The following is a 25,155-nucleotide window of genomic DNA, read 5'->3' as shown; positions in this document are numbered from 1 at the left end:
ATTATTATTATCAACGTGGCAACTGTAAATCAGTTAATAGCGACTGAGCTCTCATCCGCATAAAAGGACCCGTTAAATAAAAAAAGAATAGTATAGGCATCTATTAAATAACAAACCTTGAAGAGGAACCAAATAAATAAAAAACTGAAAATATAGGGACCTCAAGATGGGTTAAGCCAATCCAAAACGAATTAATGACCGAAAATCTTGAACGAGGTCGTTTTGACGTCAAGAGGCCAATAAAAGCTCATAAAAAATGGCCACATGTACATTAAATCGACGTCGTATTAGTATCAAACTTGCAACCCATCGTCTTCTCTGCAATAAAAAAGCTTGTTTCAAATCAATCGTTGAACAACGGAAATTTAAGATAAAAAGAGACGATGGAGAGAAGAGAGGTGTACGTGGTGCTGATTTTATTAATGAGCTTAATTGGTCGCATATCGTCACTTTCCGTGACGGTAAACGACGTCGAATGTGTATACGAATACGTACTTTACGAAGGCGACACCGTTTCAGGAAACTTCGTCGTTGTTGATCACGATATTTTCTGGAGCTCCGATCACCCCGGCATCGATCTCACCGTAAGTCAACAATATTTTTTCAATTTTGTAATTAATTTTATATTATTTCTAGATCTGCATGTTTAGGTTTTCCTTAATTAATGATTAAGAAGCATACGATGTCGTTTAAATTATATGTATGTTATTCAGATATTTCTAATTACAATTTAGCTCAATTGAATTATTGCATTCCTTGGTTAATTATGATAACAATTCGCTTCTATACGTAATTGTACTTTGGATTAGTATTGAGATGGACTTATTAACATTCTGTTAGAGGTAGAATAGTAATTAGGGTCTGCCAATAGTACTGCGTTTTTGAATCATTTTGTGCTGTTCAACTATTAATCCTGTTATGAACTTCATATTAGATGTTTTGGTTAGCTAGGAAAATTAGCATTGCTCTTATTGTTGTATTGTTTTGTTTTGTGTTGTCCAGGTGACATCTCCTGCGGATAATGTAGTGCACACGGTGAAGGGAACATCTGGGGACAAGTTTGAGTTTAAGGCGCCGAGAAGTGGGATGTATAAATTCTGTTTCCATAATCCGTATTCAACGCCGGAGACTGTTTCTTTCTATATTCATGTGGGTCATATTCCCAACGAACATGATCTTGCTAAAGATGGTACCTTTGTTTCTTTCTCATCTATGTAGTTGTACTTGTAGGTTGAATGCTTCCAGCCTAAGTAGTACGGACACTTCATTCAAGTAACATTACCTGTTTTAAAGATGTGTTGGAAACTTGGCGTTTCAGACATGAATTTCTTTTTTAACATAGGAAACCTTAAAATAACATTGTTTCACCGTGTCCAAGTGTCTTGTTTCCCCTTATATGTATCCGTGCTACGTAGAATCCATCTTATGAAATTCTATAGAGGTTGCCTTAGAACAACTTTTTTTTGTCAAACTACATAATTTAGACTAATGCCATTGCTTTGAGTTTTTATTCTGCTAGGTTGGGTGAAACTATAATTGAGTTTAGTTATACTTGTACTTTCTTGAATTGTGATGTTTACATGATTGTTTCTGACAGAGCATTTGAATCCCATTAATGTTAAAATTGCTGAGCTGAGGGAGGCATTAGAGTCTGTTACGGCTGAGCAAAAGTATTTAAAAGCACGTGATGCACGCCATCGCCGTAGTAAGTTTTTGTTTTTCTCTGATTCTTTTCGTTTTCCACAGATTGCGCTGTAAAATCATGTTTAAGATGTCTCATACACAGAGTATAGCATCTTAAATAATATTAACTGCCTCGTATCACTTGTTTATTATGTTTTTTTTTTCTGCAGCTAATGAGAGTACGAGAAAGCGTGTTATAGGCTACACGATGGGGGAGTATATTCTGCTGGCTGTTGTGAGCACACTGCAGGTCGTATACATTCGCCGCCTTTTCAGCAAATCAGTTGGGTACAACCGGGTCTGAGCCACCTGATTGTTTGTTATTTATGATAGGGTTAATTTACTAGATGAGTTCAGAGAAAAAAAGCTCTTTTGTGCCTGTAGACATGATCTGCTGGTTTATACTGTTCAATTTGTTCATTTAAACTGTAATGCTAGTTTTGAACATTAAGTTATAATGACAAGTTTCATTTGATAAGTTTAAGCTTACATTATTTTATGATAAATTTTGATTTATATTTATGTTGTTTCCTTTCCCCAACTAGTAGTATGATTTGGTTAACAGCATGTAGAAATAGACTGGTGTTTCGTTCTATCCATGGCCTGATATAGGGTTGAATTGAACTGACAAATTTGATTCAGTTTGGTTTGATGTTATAAAAAGTTTAGTTTTTTTAGTTCGGTTTGATTTTGAGCATAAAACAATTGTAGTTGACTTTTAGTACAAACTAAATCGAAATAATTGAATTGAATAGGATGTGAACACTTTTAAGTTTTAAAAAAATTCGTTCAGTTTAATTTGAACTGAATGAACATTCTTGCTTCATTAAGCCTCATTTCCAATAATGTTTAGAGCTGCAAATTATCATGTCGAAAGATAAATTAAATTAAAAGAACAGTTTAAATCATTGTTTTTCTTATACATTTTCTTTTAAGAAAACAATTCTTCACATTTTATTTTATTTTTAACTAAAATTCCTTTATAAAAAGATTTCAGTTATATAAATTATAAAGTTTACGGAAATAGTAATTTTTAGACCGAGGTTAAAATAATTATTTTGATCTAAAATTATAGGGTGATAGTAATTTTTTTACCAGAATTGGAGTTTATATTAAAATTGTAAGAGCAAATTACTCTAATACTCCTCATGTTTGGCATAATTGAAAGTTTCGTACCCTTTGTTTGCAAATCAAACGCTTTCATACCTCGGTTTTGTTTTTGTAAACTACAAGACTCTTCTGTTAAATATAAGTACCAAATCGTTTAAAAAATGAGGTACCAAATCGTTAAACTAATTAAATGTGAGGTACCAAATAGTTTACATAATTGAAACTGAAGTACCAAATTGTCTGAAAGTATATATCAAATTATTAACGGAACTAACAGAAAAGCCTTATAGTTTGAAAAATCAAAACTAAGGTATCAAATTGTTTGATTTTCAAATAAGGGATATCAAACTGTGAATTATAATAAATATGAGGGGTTTTAGAGTAATGTGTTCGTAATTTAACTTCATTAATTTCCGAAAAATAGGAAAGGATTTTGATATTTGCAATTGTACATTACGTATTGTGCAATTGTAACATAAATCCGATGTCGTCCAGCGGTTAGGATATCTGGCTTTCACCCAGGAGACCCGGGTTCGATTCCCGGCATCGGAATTTTTTGTAATTTATTAGAAAATCGTGTCTTTTTTTTTATTTAACTATGGCTAATTTATTTATTTTTTCAAATAATCAATGGCTATTTAGATACATAGAATGTACCATTTTCTATCTCAATGCTTATTTTACTATATTTTTAAAATATTCTTTAATATGCAATTGGTACTTTATAACCCACCGACCCTTGCTGCCACGTCAATCTCATGGATAAGATTTTAATTAATTATATAAAATCAAGGATTCTAAACGGAACTTACCAGAATACCCTTATTTCCTTTTCAAGGTTCTAAAATTGACCCACAGAATCGGCTGTAATCTGTTGTCTCCTGCTGGTATTTTTGTACAAATGGATAATCTATTATTTAGTTGACACGTATTTAATAAAGTCAAGGAGATAACATCAACGTTGATCTCTCTACGTATAAAATTTGAACACCTGTTGATGTCTGTCAATCCACGGCTATTCTGTGGCAAGCTTATGATGTATATTGCGTACACAATCATACATACTTTAGCAAAATATAGATGAATATTGTTAGTCCAAAACTACTAGTTAATTGATTAAATAATAAAATAGTTAGTTAATCTGAAAACAAGCTTACCTGCTTCCCAATCCACAGTTTATCCATATCATTTATTAAAATAAAAACCAGATCAAAAATAACCCTCTTAAATTTTTCATTAAAAGATATAAATTGAATTTTAAAATCAATTAATTTGTATACGTGGTCATTAAAACACAATATATGATATAATGAAAATGTATTCCTATACAAATAACACTAATGATAAATATCACTATTTGATGAATTATAACTATTCAGTTTACTGTCAGTTTTTATTCAGACAAAAAATGTAAATGTCTCGTATACAGATTAAAATAAAATTACTATACAAAATTAATTATTAAGATTATTGATTGATTGTTAATATTGTTTCAAGTATCATTAGTTTGGTATAATTATTTTTTTATAGCAAAATGATATTATTTTTATAGAGATCCATTCCAATTCTAATTAGACCAATTCACATTCATTTCATACATTACAACATTAAGGAAAGAAAAAAAAATTATGTGAGCAAAGTGCAAACATTTATAAAATGGGAGGGTAATATCGGAAGCCAAAAGCTCCAGTGGCTGAAGTCTGATATAAATAACTACCTTGAAACTTCTTTCTCCTCTCGTGTCACTGTATTTTTACAAATTCAATCTCTGAAAATGCTGGCAGTTTTTGATAATACGGTTGCAAAATGCCCCGAAGCTTTGCAGAGTCCACATTCGGGCGGTTCGTCTTCATCGGCTCTAAAAGATGGATTCTTGGCTAAGCATTTTGGGTCAGTCCACCCTGCTTCTGTCACTCTCAATCTTGGCTCGGCCGGTCTTATTGCTTACTCTCTTGATAAGCAAAACCCTCTTCTCCCTCGGTATGAATTATGATCCATCTTTTTTTCTTGTTTCTTGATTTTGGTTATTGTTTTTTGTACTTTAAAAGTATGATCTTGTTGATATCCGTATCTTTTTCTTGATCTAATATTGATGTCTTGGGATTAATTATTGTATAATATATAGTTTTTTACATGGGTTTAAAGAAAATATTACAATGGTCAAGAAAGAAATTTAGGATTTGGTGTGTGCTTACTTTGATTGTGTAGTGATACTAATTTCTTGATCTGGGTGAATATTGGTGATTTTTTTAATAGTTTTGTTCTTTGTATTAAAGTTCATAAAAAAGTCTTTTTGCATTATTATTATTATTGTTGTTGTTGTTGTTATCATTATGTTCTTTTTCTATGTTAATTTATAGTCAGAATGATAAATGTATGTTGGCTTGTAATCCAAATCTAGGGATTTTGTTTTTACCTCTAGTTCCAATTCCCATAAGAATATTATATGTAGTGGATTCCATAAAGAGAAAAGGGAAAATTATTTTAATGGTTTATTGTATAATTAAATTTAGTAAGTGTTTTGGCATGTAAATTTCATATAATGTAAGGTTTCCACTCAAATCTGTTGTTTAAATAAGTTTTGAATTTGACTTTCACCGGATGATTAATTCTTGATGTCTCTATAGAATTTCTTTTGTTATTTCCGTCGTGTGCTTTTGGTTTCTGGTTAAATTGTTGCAATTTGCTACTGTGTTTAATGTTACGAAAGACAAAAGTCATTTCTCTTTGTGATTGAAAATGAAGAAACCGGTGGATGTGTTGCTCTATCTTTATAAATCCACTTTTATCATCTCTTTGGTTATAGTTCGTTATTAATTGTTCAAGAACAGAAAATTGACATTTGAAGTTAATTATCGAATTCTGAAACATTCTTTAACTTCAGTAATTCTCCCTGCTAGATTATTTGCTGTTGTGGACGACATTTTCTGCTTGTTCCAAGGCCACATTGAGAACGTTGCTGTTCTTAAGCAGCAGTATGGCTTAAGCAAAACTGCAAATGAGGTGATCATTATTATCGAAGCTTACAGAACCCTCAGAGATCGGGGGCCTTATCCTGCTGATCAGGTTGTCAGAGACATCCAAGGGAAATTTGCTTTCATTCTATATGATAGTGTTTCAAAGGCTACATTTACAGCCTCTGTAAGTTATCCTTTCTGCCAAGAATACTATTTACTATTATTACAAATATTCCTTGCGTGTATTTTTGCTTTTGTTTTTCTCATTTATCTTAATCCTTAAATCGTTTATGCAGGATGTTGATGGAAATGTACCCTTCTTCTGGGGAGCCGATTCTGATAACAATCTTGTTATTTCCGATGATGCACAGATTTTGCAACATGCCTGTGGGAAATCATTTGCACCATTCCCCAAAGGTGATTTTTTTTTTTAAAACACAGCCAATAGATACCTTTCAGGAAAACATGATATTAAAAATCTGCACAATATGTTCATATGTTCTCTATTTTTCCAAAAAAAATTGTACTTATCTTTTGTACCACCCCATTTGTTGTTTAAGATGATTCATAAGCAGTACATTGCTTGATCTGTAAACTTCTGTTGTTACCCTTAGGATGCTTCTTTACAACTTCTGGAGGCTTGAGGAGCTATGAACACCCTCTGAATGAGTTGAAGGCAGTTCCTAGAGTGGACAGTTCCGGTCAGGTTTGTGGTTCAAATTTCAAGGTGGACTCGGAGACTAAGAAGGAAGGAGGCATGCCAAGAGTTGGGAGTGCTTATGACTGGTCTTCCAACTATTAAGGAGCGTTTAAGCTGTTGCGCGTTGTTGTTTTCTGAACTTACATTCCCAGCTTTGATGATTTTGTTGCACCATTATATCTCAAACTTCATACTGTTATTAGCACTTGCAAAAACAGATCAGTAATTCACACTGCTGTAAATGCTTATTGCCATCCAACTAAGCCCAGACTTTGTAGGGTATATCATAAAATAAGATTTCTCTTGTAATTGGTGCATTGACTTTAAATTTTGGCATGAGCATTTTATACTTCTAATTACCTTGAAATAAGAGTATGATATCTCATAAACAGCTGCTACAGCAGAAATAATTGCACTGCCATTGCAGAAACGAAATACGCTTTTCTAACTGTATACATAAACTAGTAGATAACTGGGAAGGTAATCTTTATACTGTTTCGCCTCCTGGTGTTCCATAGAAAGCCGACAGTTTGGACTTTATCTAGTCCTTTGCATCTGCAATTCCTCCTGGTGTTATCTGAAAAATGTGCTTCTGTCAAGAATAACTTTGCATTGTTAAAGTGATAATTGCAGTGTAATTGAACGAGTCTGACTGTGTATGGATAAAAAAATAAAATGTAAACAAGGATATTGCTTCAGCCTCTGGTAGATTTGGGGCATCGAAGACCTTGCAGACGCGTTGTTCACCTTTGCCTTTCCTGAACATTAACCTGATTGTGGCTGCATGAGCAAGCACATGACCTCCTGCAGGTTTCTTTGGATCTGATATGAACACTCCTCCACCTGGATCTGCTATAACTGCAACCCACATTCGAACAGTATATGTTTAAGCAATGTCTCTAAGGAGCAAATCATAACAAATCTAAGCATTAGAAACACGACATTGAGAGGTGAAGATTACCTTGGTTAGTCATGTAGACTGCAACATTGAACTCCTCAGCTATCTTTGTCATTCGGGAGAGCATCTGTGCTAACTTTTGCTGTGAAAGGCAAATGGCTCGTGTCATTGCAACGATAAGACGAAGAAAGATTTTATTTATGTAGAAAATAAGTCTCTGATAACGTGTATAACCTGACGGTCTGCAAGTTCTCCTCTTCCTGTGAAATCCACTCGAAACAGGGCAATCACTGAATCCACAATCTGAACCACAGGCACACAAATCCATCAATCTCCCTAGGACTCCTAATATTGGTGTTGAGAGGATAACATGTAATCTAAGCAAGACACTCACCAGCAGTCTGAACGGCTCTTCAGACATTTTGGCAGCAAGGCCAAGAAGCAGGTTGAACTGATGCTCATATGTATAAGCACGAGCATAAATGATCTTTCGCCACCAAAACAAAGCAAGTCAGAATCAATCCCTTCAGTACTAAAAAGATGAAAACAGAAGTCGATACTCACATTATCCAGGACAGCTCCTGGGTCCATGCCGAATCTTTCAGCAATAGGAACAATTCTATCAGGCCGGCTGCAAGTGCGTTTAGTTAAGAAGAAAACAGATTGCTACTGATAGACATTATATGAAATAATAAATCATAGGAAAAGGAAATATGCCGACAAAATCAGGATACAAAGTTCCTTCAGTATCAATATAAGCAACCTTCCCATTCCCTCCCCGCATGTTGGTAGGAAGCTGCACAAGCAATTGAAAAAATTATTTTACAATGTTCGCCGCAATATTGTTACTGTTTTATTAAAAATCAACTTAAAACCGCCAGATTATTTCATTCCTGCATTCAGATGGAAGGACTGATTGACCATGAAAGTAAATGTTATAGTTACAGTCCTGAACTATTGAATTAATTTAATCAACAAACAGCACTAATAATAAATGTAGTCCAGCACAGTAACTCAGTAAACATCAGTCACTTTTATATCTTCAATTGTCAAGCAAGTACCTATTTAGCTTCTTCCAAATTACAATTAATCACAATCCAAATTAGTTCAAAATATTTACAAAATAATGTTATATTGAATAGGCTTTAAGAAAGTTACCTGTGTAGAGACACAGAGAGTATGAGCAAGCTGTGTTTTCCCAGATCTGAAGTATACAAATAATAGAATGACCAATTAGATTGAACCAAACAGCACATGTAACAATTATAGATAAACAAATGTATCTCACCGGAATTCCCCAAAAGCTTCCGTAATACAGGAAGTTTCAACGCCGCCTTTTTAAATTAATCAGAAAACAGAAAATCAATTTCATTGAAAGAAGCAACAATAATTCCACTCGCATTGACGATAACAGAGACTAATCTGAGAGCATTTTAACAGTATAAGAAAATATACCTCCTAAGAGTTCATCCAGTGCTTGACTTCCTGTTGTGATGCGAATTACTTGCTTCCTCTATCAGAATAAAAAACAATCAAATATCAGGTTTGATATCTTCTAAAATTTTCAGTAATGCATTGATAGACCTATTTTAACTTACTTTCAGCAGAGCATCACTTCCTGTTATATAACCATAATTCTGAGAGAGAAAAATCAACAAAATATCAAGAAAAATAAAACGTAATATAAATTTTATTTCGATTGTTATTCGTTCTGAGTCGTAAATTCTAACCACTATCTTCTCAGCAGCTTCGCATATCTTTTCAACTTTAGCCTCAGATAATCCTTTGATTCCTGTCAGATTCTAAACAATAACAAAAAAAAATAACATCAAAAATAAGCAATCAGATGCTATCAATAGAACCAGCTTAAATCTGAATTAACTTGAATTTGAAACTAATTTTGGTTTACCTTTTTAGTGTGCATCATCAAGCCATTACACGTGTAGATCCCTGCATCTTGAAGCTTCTTCACGTCTCCTGAATTTATTCCTTGTGCTATCACTGCAAATTTAAAATCGGAAAAAAAAAATTAGCAAATACATGAATAAACAAATACATTATACATAAGCTAAAAATTCGTATATACATAGATCAGATAAATTTATACGGAAATATTTACAACATAAATTCTCTATATACGTATTTTTTGTTGAAAATATAATCGACTAAAAACTACCGCAACAAAAACATAAAAACGATTAAAACTACCGCAACAAAAACATAAAAACGATTAAAACTACCGCAACAAAAACATAAAATCGGTTAAAACTACCGCAACAAAAACAACAAACTATTATTATAGTTCCGATCGTTGCAAATACAAAGAGAACTAATATTTTACAAAACAAACAGCGCAAATCAGCAAATCAATGAAAAACTTAAGCAAACAAACAAAGCGAGAAAACATTCAAACTAATTAGCTTCAAAACGGTAAAATCATTTAAAAAATGCAAATAAAAACGAGAGAGGCGATTTCGTATAGCGTACACTTGTCAATAGCTTCGAACAAATCTTCTTCGTCATCAATGTCTTCTCGCTCCACGAGCTGTAACTGACCTTGCTCTTCAGCTCTGTAACAGCAGAATCACGAGAATCAGAATTTAAAAATGCGATTAGCTAGGTCTGTATTGATTGATTTAAAGAGAATGTAGTGCATTAACTTACTTGAGAGACGCGATCATTTTGAATCTTGCAAAGGAAGTTTCAAATCAGTGTGTTTGTTTTGGTTTTTTTTCTTTCTTCAGAGAGAGAGATTTTTTGAATGAAATGCGAAACGAAATGTGTGAGTTTTTCTGTTTGGATTGAGTGAATTTATAACGCGGGAATTGAATAAAAGTTCATTTGAATTTTTTACGCGAGAATTTAAAAATGCGTTCGGTGAAGGTTTTTTAAGATCTGCTTCTGTTGATTTTAGAGGACGGTTCTGATTATGCCACGTTAGCTTAATTTGTATTTGTGCTGGAAGAATTCTGTTGCGTGGCGTTCAAACTGTGAATCGGGTGAAGCTAAAAATTACACTTTGATCCGAATGGTCTGACTTGTATTTTGGTTGAAATATGAACGTCTGATCCCATTCCAGCTGATGCAAGTCTAGAAACTCTAAGGTAGCCGGCACTGCAGGCGATCTCTACACCAAGTAATATACTCCAGGGTAGTAAAATTAAGAGCAAATTATTCTGGGTTCCTATATTATATTTCACACTTTTCTCTTATTTTATCTGAAAATCAAACTATTTCACTTGTAATTCAATTAACATTTTAGTCATTTTATTTATTTTTGATGCTAGTCAACTAATTCAAATAACTTAATAAAAATAAGATTTAATTTAGTGCTTTAATTTATATTTTTATTATATACAAATTAAAATTTCATTGTTACAAAATTTAATGGTAATTTAAATTTTAATATTTACTACCATTCTGATTTTCCAAAAATTTATTTTTTTATTTTTATTTTTCAGTTTAAAAAGTAAGTAAAATAAGAAAACTAAAAAAATGTATAAAAATAAAACAAATCGAGTTGAATTTAGTAAATTAAATATCGTAAAAATATAATTCTCATTTATATTTATGTTAAAAATAAGTTTAAAAAATTAAAATTTTATATTTTAGTTATGTTATTTGACTTAGTTGACTAACGTCAAAGATTAGTAAAAGGATTAAAATATTAATAAAAATAAAAATAAAGGAGTATATCGTTTAATTTTTAAACAAGGATGATGAAAGGATGATTATGATACATGTGGAAGATTTTAGAGTAATCTGTGGTAAAATTAAAGGGCTATATATCTAGTTGGTTCTTTAACTGATAACAAGATAGATGAAATAGTTGTAAAAGCCCAACGATAAAGCCGAAACCCACAAAACTCAAACCCTAGTCACAAACGGACACGGCCGAATAGACAACTACCATCACAAAAGATAGTCAAATATTGAATTAGCTAAATTGTCTAGCTAGTCAGTTATCGAGTACAACCTTTATCTACACCTAGTGTCGCCGACACTAAGTTCCACCAAAATAATAATTGGTCGAGTACAAGTTACCTCATAATTAAGAGCATGTACCAGCACCTTGATAAAAAAACATCTCCTAACAGCAAATACCTATGATATTATGCCGACATATATCTCACAATAGACAAAAAGAACAAACATATCTGCCACGTATGCTCGGTCCCCTACCAACCAATGTCATATCACCAAAAGTACATTCTTACTGCCACTTCATTGTTCACCATAAACCACCAAAAATAGGTAGAGTCAAGGTTAGTACTCCTTTTCACTTTATACTTTACATTCTTTTTTTTTTTATTTCTTTCTCCCACTTATATTTACTTGACTGTCAGAGAGATGCCCAAAATCCCATTTGGGCGCCCTTCTAACGGTTGTCCTTTTGCGTCTCAGGTGAGCTTCGAGAACTGCGCCCAGCACATAATTTTTGAGTGATCCACGAGTTATCAATAAACACTCTAATGTTTTAATCAGTTAAGTTTTTTATAAAATAAAGTGCAATTGAGTGTTTGATTTTAAAAAAGGTCTTATCCTTTTAAGGATGTGAGTAAAAAAATTATAAACTTCTAGATACAACGATAACCTATAATAGCTATAAAATCTAGTAATAGAATTGAAGTTACGTTGTTGCGCTTTTTGTCGCCTAATAGAGATGATAGTTAATCGCCAAGTGATTATCATAAGAGATTTGAATGAATTAACACATGGAAGCTGGAATGATCGAGACAATATCGGTTTTCTATCTCGCTTGGGATTCTGCGAATACTAGATTGATTTCACCGACTAAAATGTTTTCATCTTGTATTTTGTATTATGGTGTTTTACTAAGAAAAGTATAAAAACATTTGATGGTAATAATTATTGTGAAGCGTAATCAAAATATAATAATCTTGTTCAATTTTGGTGTTGTCGTGCAATGTAATTTTTTTAGGCTAAAAAAAGGCTCTGGTTGACCGCCACATGGTTAAATTTTGACGGAAATAAAGTTTGAGAAATGTTAGGAATAATACAAATGCAAAAAAGAAATTGAAGATTTATATAGCTGCATATTGAAGCTTAAAAACTAGGCCAAATGTCGTAAAAAGGTCAAACCTTTTATAAAAATTTCACAAAAGTCTTGACCTTTCAATTTTATCGATTTTGCCCAAAAACATATTATTTAGTTTCACAAAAGTTCTGACCTTTCAATTTTGTCAATTTTGCCCAAAAATGGATAATTTGTTTTCACAAAAGTCATAACCTTTCAATATATGTACATGTCACGTAGGCGCCACATAGGCAAACTGAAATCAAATTGAAAGTTGGCCACAATTGAAATCAAATAATCTGTTTTTGGCTAAAATCGACAAAATTGAAAGATCAGGATTTTTATGAAATTTTTTTGAAAGGTTTGATCTTTTTATGATATTTGGCCTAAAAACTATAGCTGGAAAAAGATGGAATTTGAAGGATTTCAAAAGAAAATTGTCATATAGTCAAGTGATACACCAAAAAATCGTGTATGGTGTCTTATGCGTCCCATAATTAAGAAGCCACAACCAATCCAATCCCAAAAATGTGAAAATAATTCTCAAAAAATCCAAGTTTATATTAAAATTAGCTTATTTTCACCTGTTATTCCTAATATTTAGCTCGTTTAGAGCATCTTCAATAGTACTCTTTATTTTAAAATAAGAACATATTTAATATAAAGAGAAATATAATTAGATTTATTCTAATAGACTGCCTAATATCTACTTTTTATTTTATTTTTATTTTTATAAAAAAATTTAAAATTTAAAAATTAAATATATTAATAATATTTATTTTTCATTCAGTTTTTAAATCTAAAAATTTAAAATAATACAAGTCAAATAAAAAATAACCAATTTATTTTAAATTTTGAAATCTTGTCTTTTTAAAAATAAAGTAGAGAGTGAAAATAGTTCTCCACATATGGAGAGCCTTTTTCACTCTTACTCTAAATTTAAATTTTAAAAAGTCTATTGAACTTTAATTTATTGACAAAACTCTTTAAATTAGAGAGTTTGTCAATTTTAAAGAGACCTTTGGAGATGCTCTTATTACTGACGTCATTAAAATTTCATTTCCGGCCTGTAAACTCCATGATTGTCGCTTTAACGATTAACAAAACTCTTTTTGTTCAAATTTTGACTGATGCCATTAACAAATGCTGAAGTGGCGTTTAAAAAATAAAAAAACTCACTTCATGTCACTTGACACACCATCAAAATACCTTAAACATACAAAATGCATCTAAAAATAAAAAAAACTATAACTATTCTAATAAAAAAAACTTGACCGCCTCTTCTAAGGCGAATTGAAACATTATTCTAAGAAGATGTACCCATGTTTGAGAAGACGAACCCATTTGAAACGAACGTCTCTCGTTTAAGATGATGTCTTCTTACACAAGCATTTTAATTAATCTGAGAGGAGGAAACCAGTGGTGAGGGTGGCAGGGGCTATGGTGGAGGAGGCTGACCGGCGACTACGAGGGAGTGGCAGCAACAAAAGTTCATTAGTTTTAGGGTTTTATTTTGCCTTTTTTTTGGAATATTAGGGGTATTTTGTTTTTTTTAGAGTGGTATGGTGATGTGTCAAGTGATGTGGAGTGAGTTTTCATTTTTTCAGACTCCACGCCAATTTCTGTTAAAGGCGTCCACCAAAAATTGAAGGAATAAATTTACTAGTTGTGAGATCAAAATCTTCGAGGTTTATAGGCCAAAAATAAAACTTAAGGATATCAACGATAAAAGGCGCTCAAAGTGAGGGGGCGATCAGTGAAAATAAGCCATAAAAAATTACTTGCAAATAAACCGTCATGGGTCTGACATCCCGACCATCTACCCTGGGCGGGCTTGGAGAGTGATTTTTTTGTTAAAGCCCTAACTCTAAAAAAAGTCGGCTATTTTATGGATATGATGTAATTATCTTTTATACAATTTTCTATGTAAGCCCCATTCTAAGCCCGTACATAGAGTATAAGACCCGAGTTTGGTAGCAAAAATGAAACTAGAAAATGGGCCGACCATGAACATGCATAAAAAAATTAAAAAATGGAAAATTGTAGAAAATACTCCATTTTCTAAAAATATTTATAAAAATACTTCGTTTTTGAAAATTTATCTTTTTACCTTTTTTCCCGAAAATTTAATTTTTTACTCTGAAAATTTGTAAAAATACTCTGTTTTTTTAAAACTGTATTATAAGCGGTTTCAAAAATGTCAAGTTAGAAACTTTTTGAAACCTTTTGAAACTGTAATAGAACCCGTTTTTTAGAATTATTTTTCAAAAAACCGTTATAAACCGTTTGAAACTCCATTTGAAATTGTTTGAAACTCTATTTGAAACTATATTCGAAACTGTTTTTGAAATGTATTCAAATTGTGTTTTCTGAAACTGTTTGCAACTGCGGAGTAAAAAAATAAATATTTAACTTTTTTAGATACGTTTGCAAACTTTCAGTTTGTGAGTTAAAATTTGCAAGTATTTTTAGATATTTTGCTAAACTTCCCATACAAAATTAGGTAGGCTTGGATCGAATTCGGCCCATCCGGCCCACGAACAGGTATATTCCTAAATCCGTCACGATATCATTTATCCACGTGATGGCGCGTCATTCGTCTTTCGCCTCTCCAATAATTAACTCTGTCCACTCCCTCAAGTTTCCTCTTGCCACCTGGCCATAGTGAAAAAAGTAAACCGGAAATCATTTAATTTTCTTTTCTTCCATTTTTAAAATTTAATTCGAATTCTTTTGTTTCCCTTAAATTTTAGGGTTTAGTAAAAGGAGCATTTTCTACACACAGCGCTCCTCTTCTAGAATTAATTTTCCCTTCCTTTCCCGCTGAATTTCTTTCTCCCCAAACAAGCCCCATAAAATAGAAATTCAGCTTCCAATTCCCTTTCTTAATTATCCAATGCAACTCTCAAATTCCACAGAATCAAATTCAATTTCCAATGAAAATCTCGATAGCTCAGCATCCCCAAACCCCCCAACGAAATCAAATTCGCCAAACCCTAATTCTTCATTTTCGAATGATAATGAAGATGAGGGAAACAGCAATGAAAGAGATACTGATTACGATGTTTATGACGGCCATGATGAATTGGTTCTTGATGTTGCAGGAAAAAACTTGGATTTCGAAGATTTATTAGCGAAAGCTGATGATGATGGTGTGGAGGGTTTATATTTGTATAATAATGTGTTTAGTTTGGTTCCGAAATCTGTCGGGAGGTTAGAGAAACTGAGAACGTTTAAGTTTTTCGGAAATGAAGTGAATTTGTTTCCAGTTGAATTTGGGAATTTGTTGGGATTGGAACGATTACAAGTCAAAGTATCGTGGCCGGGGCTTAACGGGTTAGCTTTGAATAAATTGAAAGGGTTAAAGGAGCTTGAGCTTTCTAAACTTCCGCCTAGACCCTCTGTTTTCACAATTTTGAGTGAGATTGCTGGGCTCAAGTGCTTGACTAAACTCTCTGTTTGTCATTTTTCTATTAGGTAAGTTAGCAAGTGTTGCTCTGTATGTTTTGGCTTTTGAATTGTTATTAAGAATGTGTGGAATTTTACTTTGAAAGCTTCGTTATTTTACTTTATTATAAGGTATTAGAATCGTTCGGATGGATATTTCATGTCATTAACTAGTTTATGCAATGCGTAAGAGATTTTAATTTTTTTTATGGAAATTGCAATATAAGGACATAATTAGAGAAAGTTTAGTATGCAAATAGCTGAGAGACGGGGATATCCTTTTGGGTCTAATATGGGGGTGTTGTTTTTGTCTTTCTTGAGATGCTTAGTGGTATATATTATTGTGCCGGTTGCTATATCATGTGAAATAAATGCGTGAAACCACTAACTCGAGCTTATTTGCAGTTTTATTTTGTCTTCTTTAGTTGTATAGGATTTCAAAGTTCTACTATTTCTAGTAATTTCCTTGAGTGGAAAAGTAGCAAATCGCAATGTGTTTTTTATGATACAATTCAACAGGCTAAAGTGGTTACCGATTGATTTATCAGAGTTTTCTCAACAAAAAATTAATATTGGTTTTTTTCTTCCAGATACCTCCCTCCAGAAATTGGCTGCTTAAATAAGTTGGAATATTTGGACATTTCATTCAACAAGATAAAAAGTTTGCCTATTGAAATCAGTCACTTAAGTGCCTTGATATCACTGAAAGTTGCTAATAATAGATTAATGGAACTGCCCTCAGCATTGTCCTTGTTGCAGAGATTAGAGCACTTGGACTTGTCAAATAACAGATTAACGTCTTTGGGGTCCCTTCAACTTGATTTAATGCACACACTTCAGTGCTTAGATCTTCAGGTATATTCCATAGCAAAATATTGTTTTTTCAATAATCTTTAGAGCGGACCATATTATGCTGTCTCTAGGTTATAAAAGTTGTCTAATCTCTGCAGTCTTTAAAATGATATGATTTTATTGATTTGTGCCTAAGAATTAGAATGTTTGCCTTTTCTATTATGCCATTCATCCGTAATGTTCTAGCTAGATTGTTAGTGATTCACTTCATATGGAAACGTTCATGTTTATTTCTGTATTTTGGATAATGACTATATATATATATGTGTATATATGGCTTGTGTAGATTGTGTTTTTGGATGCTATCTTATGTCAAACTTTCTTACTTTATCTCGCTTTTTTTAAAACTGTAATGCTGTGGTTTGTAAGTCTAGAAGCTGTTTTAAATTGCTTTTGGATATGTCCTTTTTTTGTTTTAATTTGTTGTTATGTAATGCAATAAAAGATGATGACTGAAATTTGTGTTCACTCTTAATATTGGGAAAGTTGATAGTTTGGGTTCCTTTGTTCAGTTTAACATTGACTTTTTTCAAATTTTTAAAGGATCGTGTACTTTAATATGCTAACAAGTTGTCAATTGGAAATGGATTATTGTATTATATTACAAGATTTTTGTACTCACTATAAATTTCTTCAATTTTTTTTTTATTCAAGCACAACAAGCTTCTTAGTTGTTGTCAAATACCTGCATGGGTACGTTGCAATATAGAAGGAAATGGCGAGGACTTTCAAAATGATGATATCATCAGTTCTGTTGAAATGGATGTATATGAAACCTCCATTCAGTCTGACTATACAAATGCATCTTGTAATGGTTAGTGCTTCTAGATCATGTATTTCAACTACGTCCTGCTGGTTTACTATATTGAGTCTATAGTTTTGCCAAACTAACCTCTTACTTTCAGGAATTGACAGAGGTTCTCAGAATTCCATTTCAAATCCACTGACTGCATCACCACCAAATAGCAAATGCTTTGCAGCACGTAGATCGAATAAGCGGTGGAAACGTCGGCATTATTTGCAACAGAGAGCTCGCCAAGAACGTTTAAACAACAGTAGGAAATGGAAGGGTGAAGGACGTGCTGAATCATTGACTCCAAAGGAAAGTGAAAGTTGCAAACTAAAAATCCTTGATCTGCTGCCTTGTGGAACTTGCGAAGAAGTTACATCAGAGATCATAGCTGATGGTGATGAGGAAGATAAAGCAGTACTTCAAGGTGAAGTTGAAGCTGAAAAGTCACTTGTTAGTGGTGAGGGTGATAGAAAAAAATCTAAAAAGGATATTTACACAGAAAATTGCTCCCATGACCCTGAATCTATAAGTAAAGGCAAGAAAGACGAATGTTATGTGCATAAAAAATCTTTAGTTTTGACCCAAAATGGATTAAGCGGAGAAGATGAGTGTTCATCTTCAGAAAAATCAAAAGTCAATGTCAAGTCAAAGAGGCATTCTGATGGGGCTCTTGATAATCCAAAACCATGCAAGAGTCAAAGACCAACAGAAGATAGCTTGAGTTTATCTCGCAAGTACAGTGACCTATCATTGTGTAGCATTGAGGACCATCTTCCTGATGGATTTTATGATGCAGGGCGTGACCGGCCTTTCATGCCTCTCGAGAACTACGAACAAATTTTGCATCTCGATTCACGTGAAGTCATTCTTCTGGACAGGTTAGTTTGTACATAAGCTTATATCAACGTCTCCTCATCTTCAACGCTGTTACTGTTTATTGGTTTTGTGTTATACTTGCTTATTGCTAAAGAAAGATTGGTTGCCATTTTATTTAGGGAGAAGGATGAAAAGTTAGATGCAACGGTTCTATCTGCGCAGGCTTTGGTTTGCCGATTGAAGCGGTTAAATGGGTTTTTCAAGGAGGGGAATAAGGTTGCTGTTGATAACTTGCACTTTGCGTCACTGCTTGCACTTTTTGTGTCCGATCATTTTGGAGGCAGTGACAGAAGTTATTCTGTTGAAAGGACACGCAGAGCAGTATCTGGTTCTAACTATAAGAAGCCATTTGTTTGCACCTGTTCAACAGGAAATGATGAAAGTATTAATACTTCACCTGAACAGAGTTTAGGCAGTGGAGAAGATATTATTTTTTCTGACCTCTGTGAGAAATCTTTACGCTCTGTTAAAGCAAGAAGAAATTCTATAGTAGTTCCTTTAGGGAATTTGCAGTTTGGCGTATGCAGGCACAGAGCTTTGCTATTTAAGGTAATTCTTCTTTTCCTTTCAGCTATTTATTACTTGGATGTTTATGTATTCTTTTCATGCTCATTTATAAGCTATAACAATCTGATGAAAACTAAATTGGTCCAGTATCTATGCGATCGAATGGATCCACGAATACCTTGCGAACTTGTCAGGGGTTACCTGGACTTTGTACCACATGCCTGGAATACCATTTTTGTCAAATCAGGTGATTCATGGGTTCGTATGTTGGTCGATGCATGCCGTCCCCATGATATAAGAGAAGAAACTGATCCAGAGTATTTTAGCAGGTCAGTTTCATTGCTGATAAGTGTTCATAGTAATTTACTTCATCATAAATTGTGCTCTGAATGTGGATGCCAGTGGAGTTCTTTTAACTATTAGGTCATGGTGGTTAGATTTCATAATTTCATCCCATGTAATGAGTTCTTAGATTCAATCTTTTGCTGTGCTAGTATGTTGGCTTATGCCAAAGTTCATTAATTCAAACATGTCAAATTCAATGTATCATTGGCTCATTGCTATTAATGTGATTATGCAAATTATTTTATTGGATATTTGGAAGGTACTTATAATGAAAGCCTAACTCTTGAATAGTTTTGTGTGCTTTAGTGCCTTTTTTTCTCACGATCATGAGTGGAATTTGGTCTATAATGAAGTTGAAAGCCAAAGAATGAAGTTAATGATGGCTTGGTTCTATTGATTTATATAATTATGATTAACATGTTATCCTTTTTTTAGGTCTCACAATTAATATCTAGAGTAATAGATTTGGCTTAATCTTGTTTGCATGCTTTTCTTCTTATGTGTCTGATTTTGATAAGGTTTCTAATAAGTTTTGTTCTTGCTTCAGGTACATTCCACTCAGTCATACTAGAGTTCCTCTATCAACAGAGAGCATTCCCGGTCCTGATTCTTCCATAACTCATTTCCCAACTTACGATGAATTAGAAAAGACAGTCCTCAGTACTGTCATTCAATGCAAACTTGAATCAGTTGAAGCTGCAGCAAAGGTATTTTCCACTAAAGTTTTTTAGGCTTGCATTGCCAATGATGATAAAAATCTGTCTTCAATGAGCTGAATTTGTCAGCTTACTGAATCTCTCGATTGCTGGCAGCCTAGCTCATATTTATTTATGTTCTTCCTGGATGGTGCAGGTACGCAGTCTGAACATTTGTGACACTCCAGCAGATGAAATTAGGAACTTTGAATACAGTTGCATTGGAGAGGTACGAATTCTTCGTGCTTTGCGACATCCCTGTATAGTTGAATTGTATGGACATCAGATTTCTTCAAAGTGGATTCATTCAGGAGATGGCAAAGCAAAGCGCCAGATATTACAGTCTGCAATTTTTATGGAAAATGTTAAAGGAGGCTCTTTAAAGGTTAATTTTCTTGTTTTATAGTTTGGAGGTGACATTATGTTGTTGCTCATTATCTTTTCATTTTTCCCATGTTGATTGTTATTTGCTTCATGCAACAGAATTACATAGAGAAGATGTCAAAAACCGGTAAAAAGCATGTGCCTCTGGAACTGGCGCTGTGTATTGCTCGTGATATTTCATGTGCATTGGCAGAGCTGCATTCGAAGCACATCATTCACCGTGATGTGAAAAGTGAAAATATATTGATAGATTTTAATAAAAGAACTGATGGATTGCCAGTTGTCAAACTCTGTGATTTTGATAGAGCTGTACCTTTAAGGTCATTCTTGCATACGTGTTGTATTGCTCATAATGGAGTACCACCTCCTGATGTTTGTGTTGGCACACCCCGCTGGATGGCTCCAGAGGTTCTGCGGGCAATGCATAAACGTAATCTGTATGGTCTGGTATGAATTATCTTCTGTTATCTGATAAAGATTCTTAGTTGGTGATTCCTAGTTTCTGGCTTCATGAACTTCTCTCAATTATGTGATCATGTTTTTATATAATTTGTCTTCCTTAAAGAGAGACACAATAACTATGGGGGTCGAATCTTCTTTTCCTTCCTGAAAAGATACGAGATACAATACAAGTCTTGAAGGGGAAAGAAGCATTGGACTTGCTACCATTTACAAGCTTATACTTTTAAAAAACTCTTAATAATTTTGTTTTCAGAAAAGACATGTTGGATAATCGAGGATTTTCATCTATGTGAAAAAACATGATGAGTGCCTGGAAATTTATCATCTCCATGTATAGCATACTGAAATTTTACTTGATTTATGATTTATGATTTATGGTCCAATTTCATTTGGAAAAGCTAGGAAGCATGAGAATGTTATCTCTCTTCTTTGAATTGTTGTTTAGTTTTTGTTTCTTAAAAATTCTTTATTCGCAAAGCTTATTTGCTTGGTACAATTGATTATGCATTGTGTGGTCATATGTATAGTGATTCTTGTCTTCAGGCAATGTGCATTTAATCTTATGAATACTCAACTGTCTGGTTGCAGGAAGTTGATATTTGGTCATTTGGATGCCTGCTTTTGGAATTATTGACTTTGCATATTCCATATTCTGGCTTATCTGAATTCCACATCAACGAGCTTCTTCAGGTGCGCCTGTTTTTAAAACCCCACCCTATATATAGAGGCAGATGTCATGAGATTTTCTGATGTGGAAACAACTTTGATTTCCATTTCAGTTTATTAAATGATAAATCGATGTCCTATATTAGTTTAATGTGGATGCTTAATCTTGTTAACCTTTTTTTAACACTTGAAACAGACGGGTCAGCGACCTCCACTAACTAGCGAGTTAGAGTCATTGGTATCAATGAATGACCCGGCAGCAATTCAGTCTTGCTCAGATTTGGGAGGACCTGAGGCCGAGTCAGAAGCACTGAGATTCCTTGTTGATTTGTTCCGTCGGTGTACGGAAGCGAATCCAGCTAGCCGTCCAACAGCGGAAGAAATACATAAACTGTTGCTTGCACAAACATTCACTTCTACCAGTTCAAGGAGCTAAGAACAGGGGTTTTCGCGCAGCTCAAGCTTACTTACTAAGCAAACGCCCTGGGATCAGTCCTTTAACCTTTAGGTAATAATTCAACTCGCGGGTTTAATTTTTTTGTAGCTCTTAGGATGTTACTTGATAAGTTTTGGGCATTTTCTTGTTTAGCTGTAATACCATGTCTGTAACTGTAGGGTTAGAATTAGCATCATGTGTATGATCGATATATATCCATGAGTTAGACACAGATTCGGCTCTTATTGCTTATGTAATTTATTTGAGATCTGTAATTTTAGTAGGTCGTAGTGTTTTTAGCTGTGGTGTCCGTGTCTCACATGTATCTGTGTAATGTAACTGATGTGTAAGTTGTCCTATTTAAATTCATAAACTTCCTCAGTTCAAAAAATTTAAAAATTAAAGTTACCCAATTTTGTTTCTGTAACAGCTTTGTTGCTTGAATGTTCTGTAGCAGAAATATCAATATATTTACATTTTCTGTTTCAATAAATTATACTATATAGTGTTTGTTTTGCAATTTTATACTTAGCCTGCAATTCATGGATACCAATTCGACTGTAAATCGGAGGTCAGTTTGGTTGGTTCATCCTCTTTAAACTAAAAGGATTGTAAAACAAAATATTATTAAACTGGTTTAAAATATACTTGTAGAATTTAAAAGTTTTCAGCGAGAAAGAAAATAATCGTTGGACCAATCTAACGATCTGCAAAACAATGTGTGTGTTATGAAATCGTTAGATGTGGATGGGTTAATAAGTTTTATGTGGTGAACTAGGCCCACTTAAGAATTTATCGTATTTTATGGAAGGCAAACACAGTTACCAAAAACACTTCTGTATCTCTGTCTCTAAAAAGACGCAGCAAAACAACAAGTGCAGGTAGCATAAACATCAGGGCACCTCAGGCCCTTATTAAAACCGTTGGATGGTTGATTTACAGGCGTGTGTTGGCTTATCTGGTGGCATCTCATGGACCCGTCACTAGATTTACGTGCCATTTTGTATCATACACAACCCAACCCAACCCATGCCTGACCTTTTCTATTTTCTTCTTTTGCTATAATATGACTTTAATAGTATTCATTTTCGGAGGAAAATCCCATAAAGACCAACACAACATATTATATTCATCATTTGTGTTGAGCAACAATTCCCATGTGATGGTGATGCATTGATGCTTGTTTATTGAAAGGGCTAAATATTTTTGTGGCTATTTATCTATAAGATCTTAATAAAATGTTCAAAATTTTATTTATTATATTTTAATAACCGTTTTTGTTTTTTTCAACAAAAAGAGATTATCTAAGTAATTTCAGCCGATAATTATTTATATGCTCAATAGATAGTTAGATACCCAACTTTTTTTATGCAAGCAATCCATCAGCCATATAGCCATTTATTAGTTGAAAATGATCGGATAACCTTCCATTGTTGAAAAGATAAAAGTTGGGCTATTAAAATATAAAAGTTTAATGGCGTCAAAAAGTATAACCTTTTTAACTTAAATAGATTTTCTCCAAACACTAAGCTCTAGACTCCAACGCCGCACAAGCTACTTGGGATACAAATAAAACAATTTTTCAGTAAATTTATCAAAATGAGATAAATTTACAATTTTTAAGAGGTTTGAATAAAAATTCAAAAAAGAATATGACTTTTAATGCCCATAAATCTTTATAAAACATATATAATTCTGTATCCTTAAAAATATTCAACCCGATAATTGATATTTGCTACTTTTTCGTACCATCTAAATCTTGTATATGACAAGAAAAGATGGCTGCCGCTGCTTTTAGTTAATTTAGTTTATAACGGTGAAGCATATGCTTTATACTTAATATGTCAGATATTCAAATTCTCTTTTTTATATACAAATGCATGATCAACCATTCGTTTCTGCTTTAGAAGGTCAAAGATTATAAATTTTTCATTCACAATTTTAATTTAATGTTTAAAAAATGGAAAAACAATCTAAGCAAAGTTGCTTTACAAGGATATATATTATTTTGAGAGGTTGAAATACAAAATTATATATTGATGAGGCTGTAAAACTACAAATTTGTGCACGCCTATGGGCAGTAGTAACTGGACCAAATATATATGTGCATGAGCTTTCAGGTCTAGGCCATTGTTGGATGTCTGGCTAACGATTGCTTTTCATCAAGGGAAGACTATAAAAATGGTTTAAAATTGGTTTAAAATTTTAAAAATGTATTTTTATACACTCTATTTTTAATTTTATCTATAAGTTTTCAGTTTAAGCGCTAGACAACTATCACTTTATCCAAAATAAAAATTAATAGCAAATTAATTTAGTGTTTTAAAATTTAATCGTAATTCTAAAAATAATTAGCATTTTAAAATATATAATTTAAAAAAATCTAAATAATTAATTAAAAATAAAATAGAAAGTTTATAAAAAAATAACTACTTTAACTTCTAACTTTTTTTAGTTTTTTTTGCCAACTCAACTTTGTCTATATTTGTGCGGTAGAGGTTGTACTATATGAAAAAATTTACAATGCAAGTTACTTCTCTACCAAAAAGAGAATATGAAAATAATAGTAATAATTAGGAGTAATATTACCACTGACGTTAAGTCATAATTACTAACTTTTTTACGATATTTAGTCAGTCAATTGTTTCCTCATAATGTTTAATAAAATTCACCGCTATCCGATTAATTAATTTTGTTATTTGACTTAGTCACATGGTGTGATTATTAAAATAAATTTGTTTTGACCCTTAAAATTAATTTTCTTCAAAAAAAACCCATAATCAAAATATTTTAAAACAATTATAATTACTTATTAAATCAATATATTTTGCAAATTTTTAATTTATTAAAATAAGTTTATTTTTCAAAATAATTTTAAAAACATAAAAAGCTTAACTAATTTAATATGTTTCATTTCAGTAAAAAAAGTCAATAATCGATATATTTTTATTTAGTTTAAAATTGTATTGATTTAAAATTAAGTCGTACAAAAAATAAATTGAGTTATAGAAAATTTAAATAGAATCAAGCCAAAATATATTATGTCTAATTAATTTTAAAAAAAAAAGTGAATTTAATTTTTATTTCAAGTATATTTAAAAAGAATTACATAAATACTTATAAGTACATTATTTTTCTTAAACAATTATAATTAATCTGAATTATTTTATAATTTTATGGAATTTTGGAAAGCTAAACAACTTCAGGGGTCAAATTAATTTTTTATTTTAATGAGACGGTTTAACCCACCGAACTGATTGTACTGGTGAATTTTAATCAAACGTTGAATGAAATAATTAAATTTTC

General features: G+C 32.6%; 4 protein-coding genes and 1 non-coding gene across 5 annotated transcripts; 4 read left to right on the top strand and 1 right to left on the bottom strand.

The window, feature by feature from the left end:
* The first annotated feature begins 297 nt into the window (after positions 1-297).
* On the top strand, positions 298-2,161 carry LOC126670756 (transmembrane emp24 domain-containing protein p24beta3). The gene is made up of 4 exons (XM_050364577.2): positions 298-584; positions 1,003-1,189; positions 1,598-1,705; positions 1,854-2,161. The coding sequence occupies exons 1-4, from the start codon at positions 384-386 to the stop codon at positions 1,985-1,987; spliced, it is 630 nt and encodes a 209-aa protein (XP_050220534.1). The 5' UTR covers positions 298-383; the 3' UTR covers positions 1,988-2,161.
* A 1,112-nt stretch (positions 2,162-3,273) lies between these two features.
* TRNAE-UUC (transfer RNA glutamic acid (anticodon UUC)) lies at positions 3,274-3,345 on the top strand. The gene has a single exon. It is a non-coding gene; the product is annotated as a tRNA-Glu (tRNA).
* A 1,172-nt stretch (positions 3,346-4,517) lies between these two features.
* On the top strand, positions 4,518-6,759 carry LOC126666644 (stem-specific protein TSJT1). Its single transcript, XM_050359475.2, has 4 exons — positions 4,518-4,773; positions 5,694-5,934; positions 6,047-6,167; positions 6,365-6,759. Exons 1-4 carry the CDS (start codon positions 4,568-4,570, stop codon positions 6,550-6,552), a joined length of 756 nt encoding a protein of 251 aa, XP_050215432.1. The 5' UTR covers positions 4,518-4,567; the 3' UTR covers positions 6,553-6,759.
* Positions 6,760-6,767: 8 nt separating this feature from the next.
* Positions 6,768-10,190, bottom strand: LOC126666643 (meiotic recombination protein DMC1 homolog). Its single transcript, XM_050359474.2, has 15 exons — positions 10,013-10,190; positions 9,836-9,918; positions 9,258-9,349; positions 9,079-9,150; positions 8,947-8,985; positions 8,804-8,861; positions 8,637-8,682; positions 8,507-8,552; positions 8,083-8,144; positions 7,913-7,979; positions 7,743-7,835; positions 7,583-7,651; positions 7,412-7,490; positions 7,142-7,308; positions 6,768-7,036 (listed from the first exon to the last, which is right to left on the bottom strand). The coding sequence occupies exons 1-15, from the start codon at positions 10,027-10,029 to the stop codon at positions 6,992-6,994; spliced, it is 1,035 nt and encodes a 344-aa protein (XP_050215431.1). The 5' UTR covers positions 10,030-10,190; the 3' UTR covers positions 6,768-6,991.
* Positions 10,191-15,080: 4,890 nt separating this feature from the next.
* On the top strand, positions 15,081-22,276 carry LOC126666642 (uncharacterized). Its single transcript, XM_050359473.2, has 11 exons — positions 15,081-15,863; positions 16,424-16,688; positions 17,340-17,499; positions 17,591-18,356; positions 18,474-18,903; positions 19,009-19,190; positions 19,754-19,913; positions 20,059-20,286; positions 20,385-20,732; positions 21,336-21,437; positions 21,610-22,276. The coding sequence occupies exons 1-11, from the start codon at positions 15,283-15,285 to the stop codon at positions 21,847-21,849; spliced, it is 3,462 nt and encodes a 1,153-aa protein (XP_050215430.1). The 5' UTR covers positions 15,081-15,282; the 3' UTR covers positions 21,850-22,276.
* The last annotated feature ends 2,879 nt before the right edge of the window (positions 22,277-25,155 follow it).

The sequence above is a fragment of the Mercurialis annua genome, linkage group LG2 (genome assembly GCF_937616625.2).
Source record: "Mercurialis annua linkage group LG2, ddMerAnnu1.2, whole genome shotgun sequence".
Lineage (NCBI taxonomy): Eukaryota > Viridiplantae > Streptophyta > Magnoliopsida > Malpighiales > Euphorbiaceae > Mercurialis > Mercurialis annua.
Note: the sequence above shows the minus strand (reverse complement) of the source record. Positions and strands in the feature narration are given on the sequence as shown.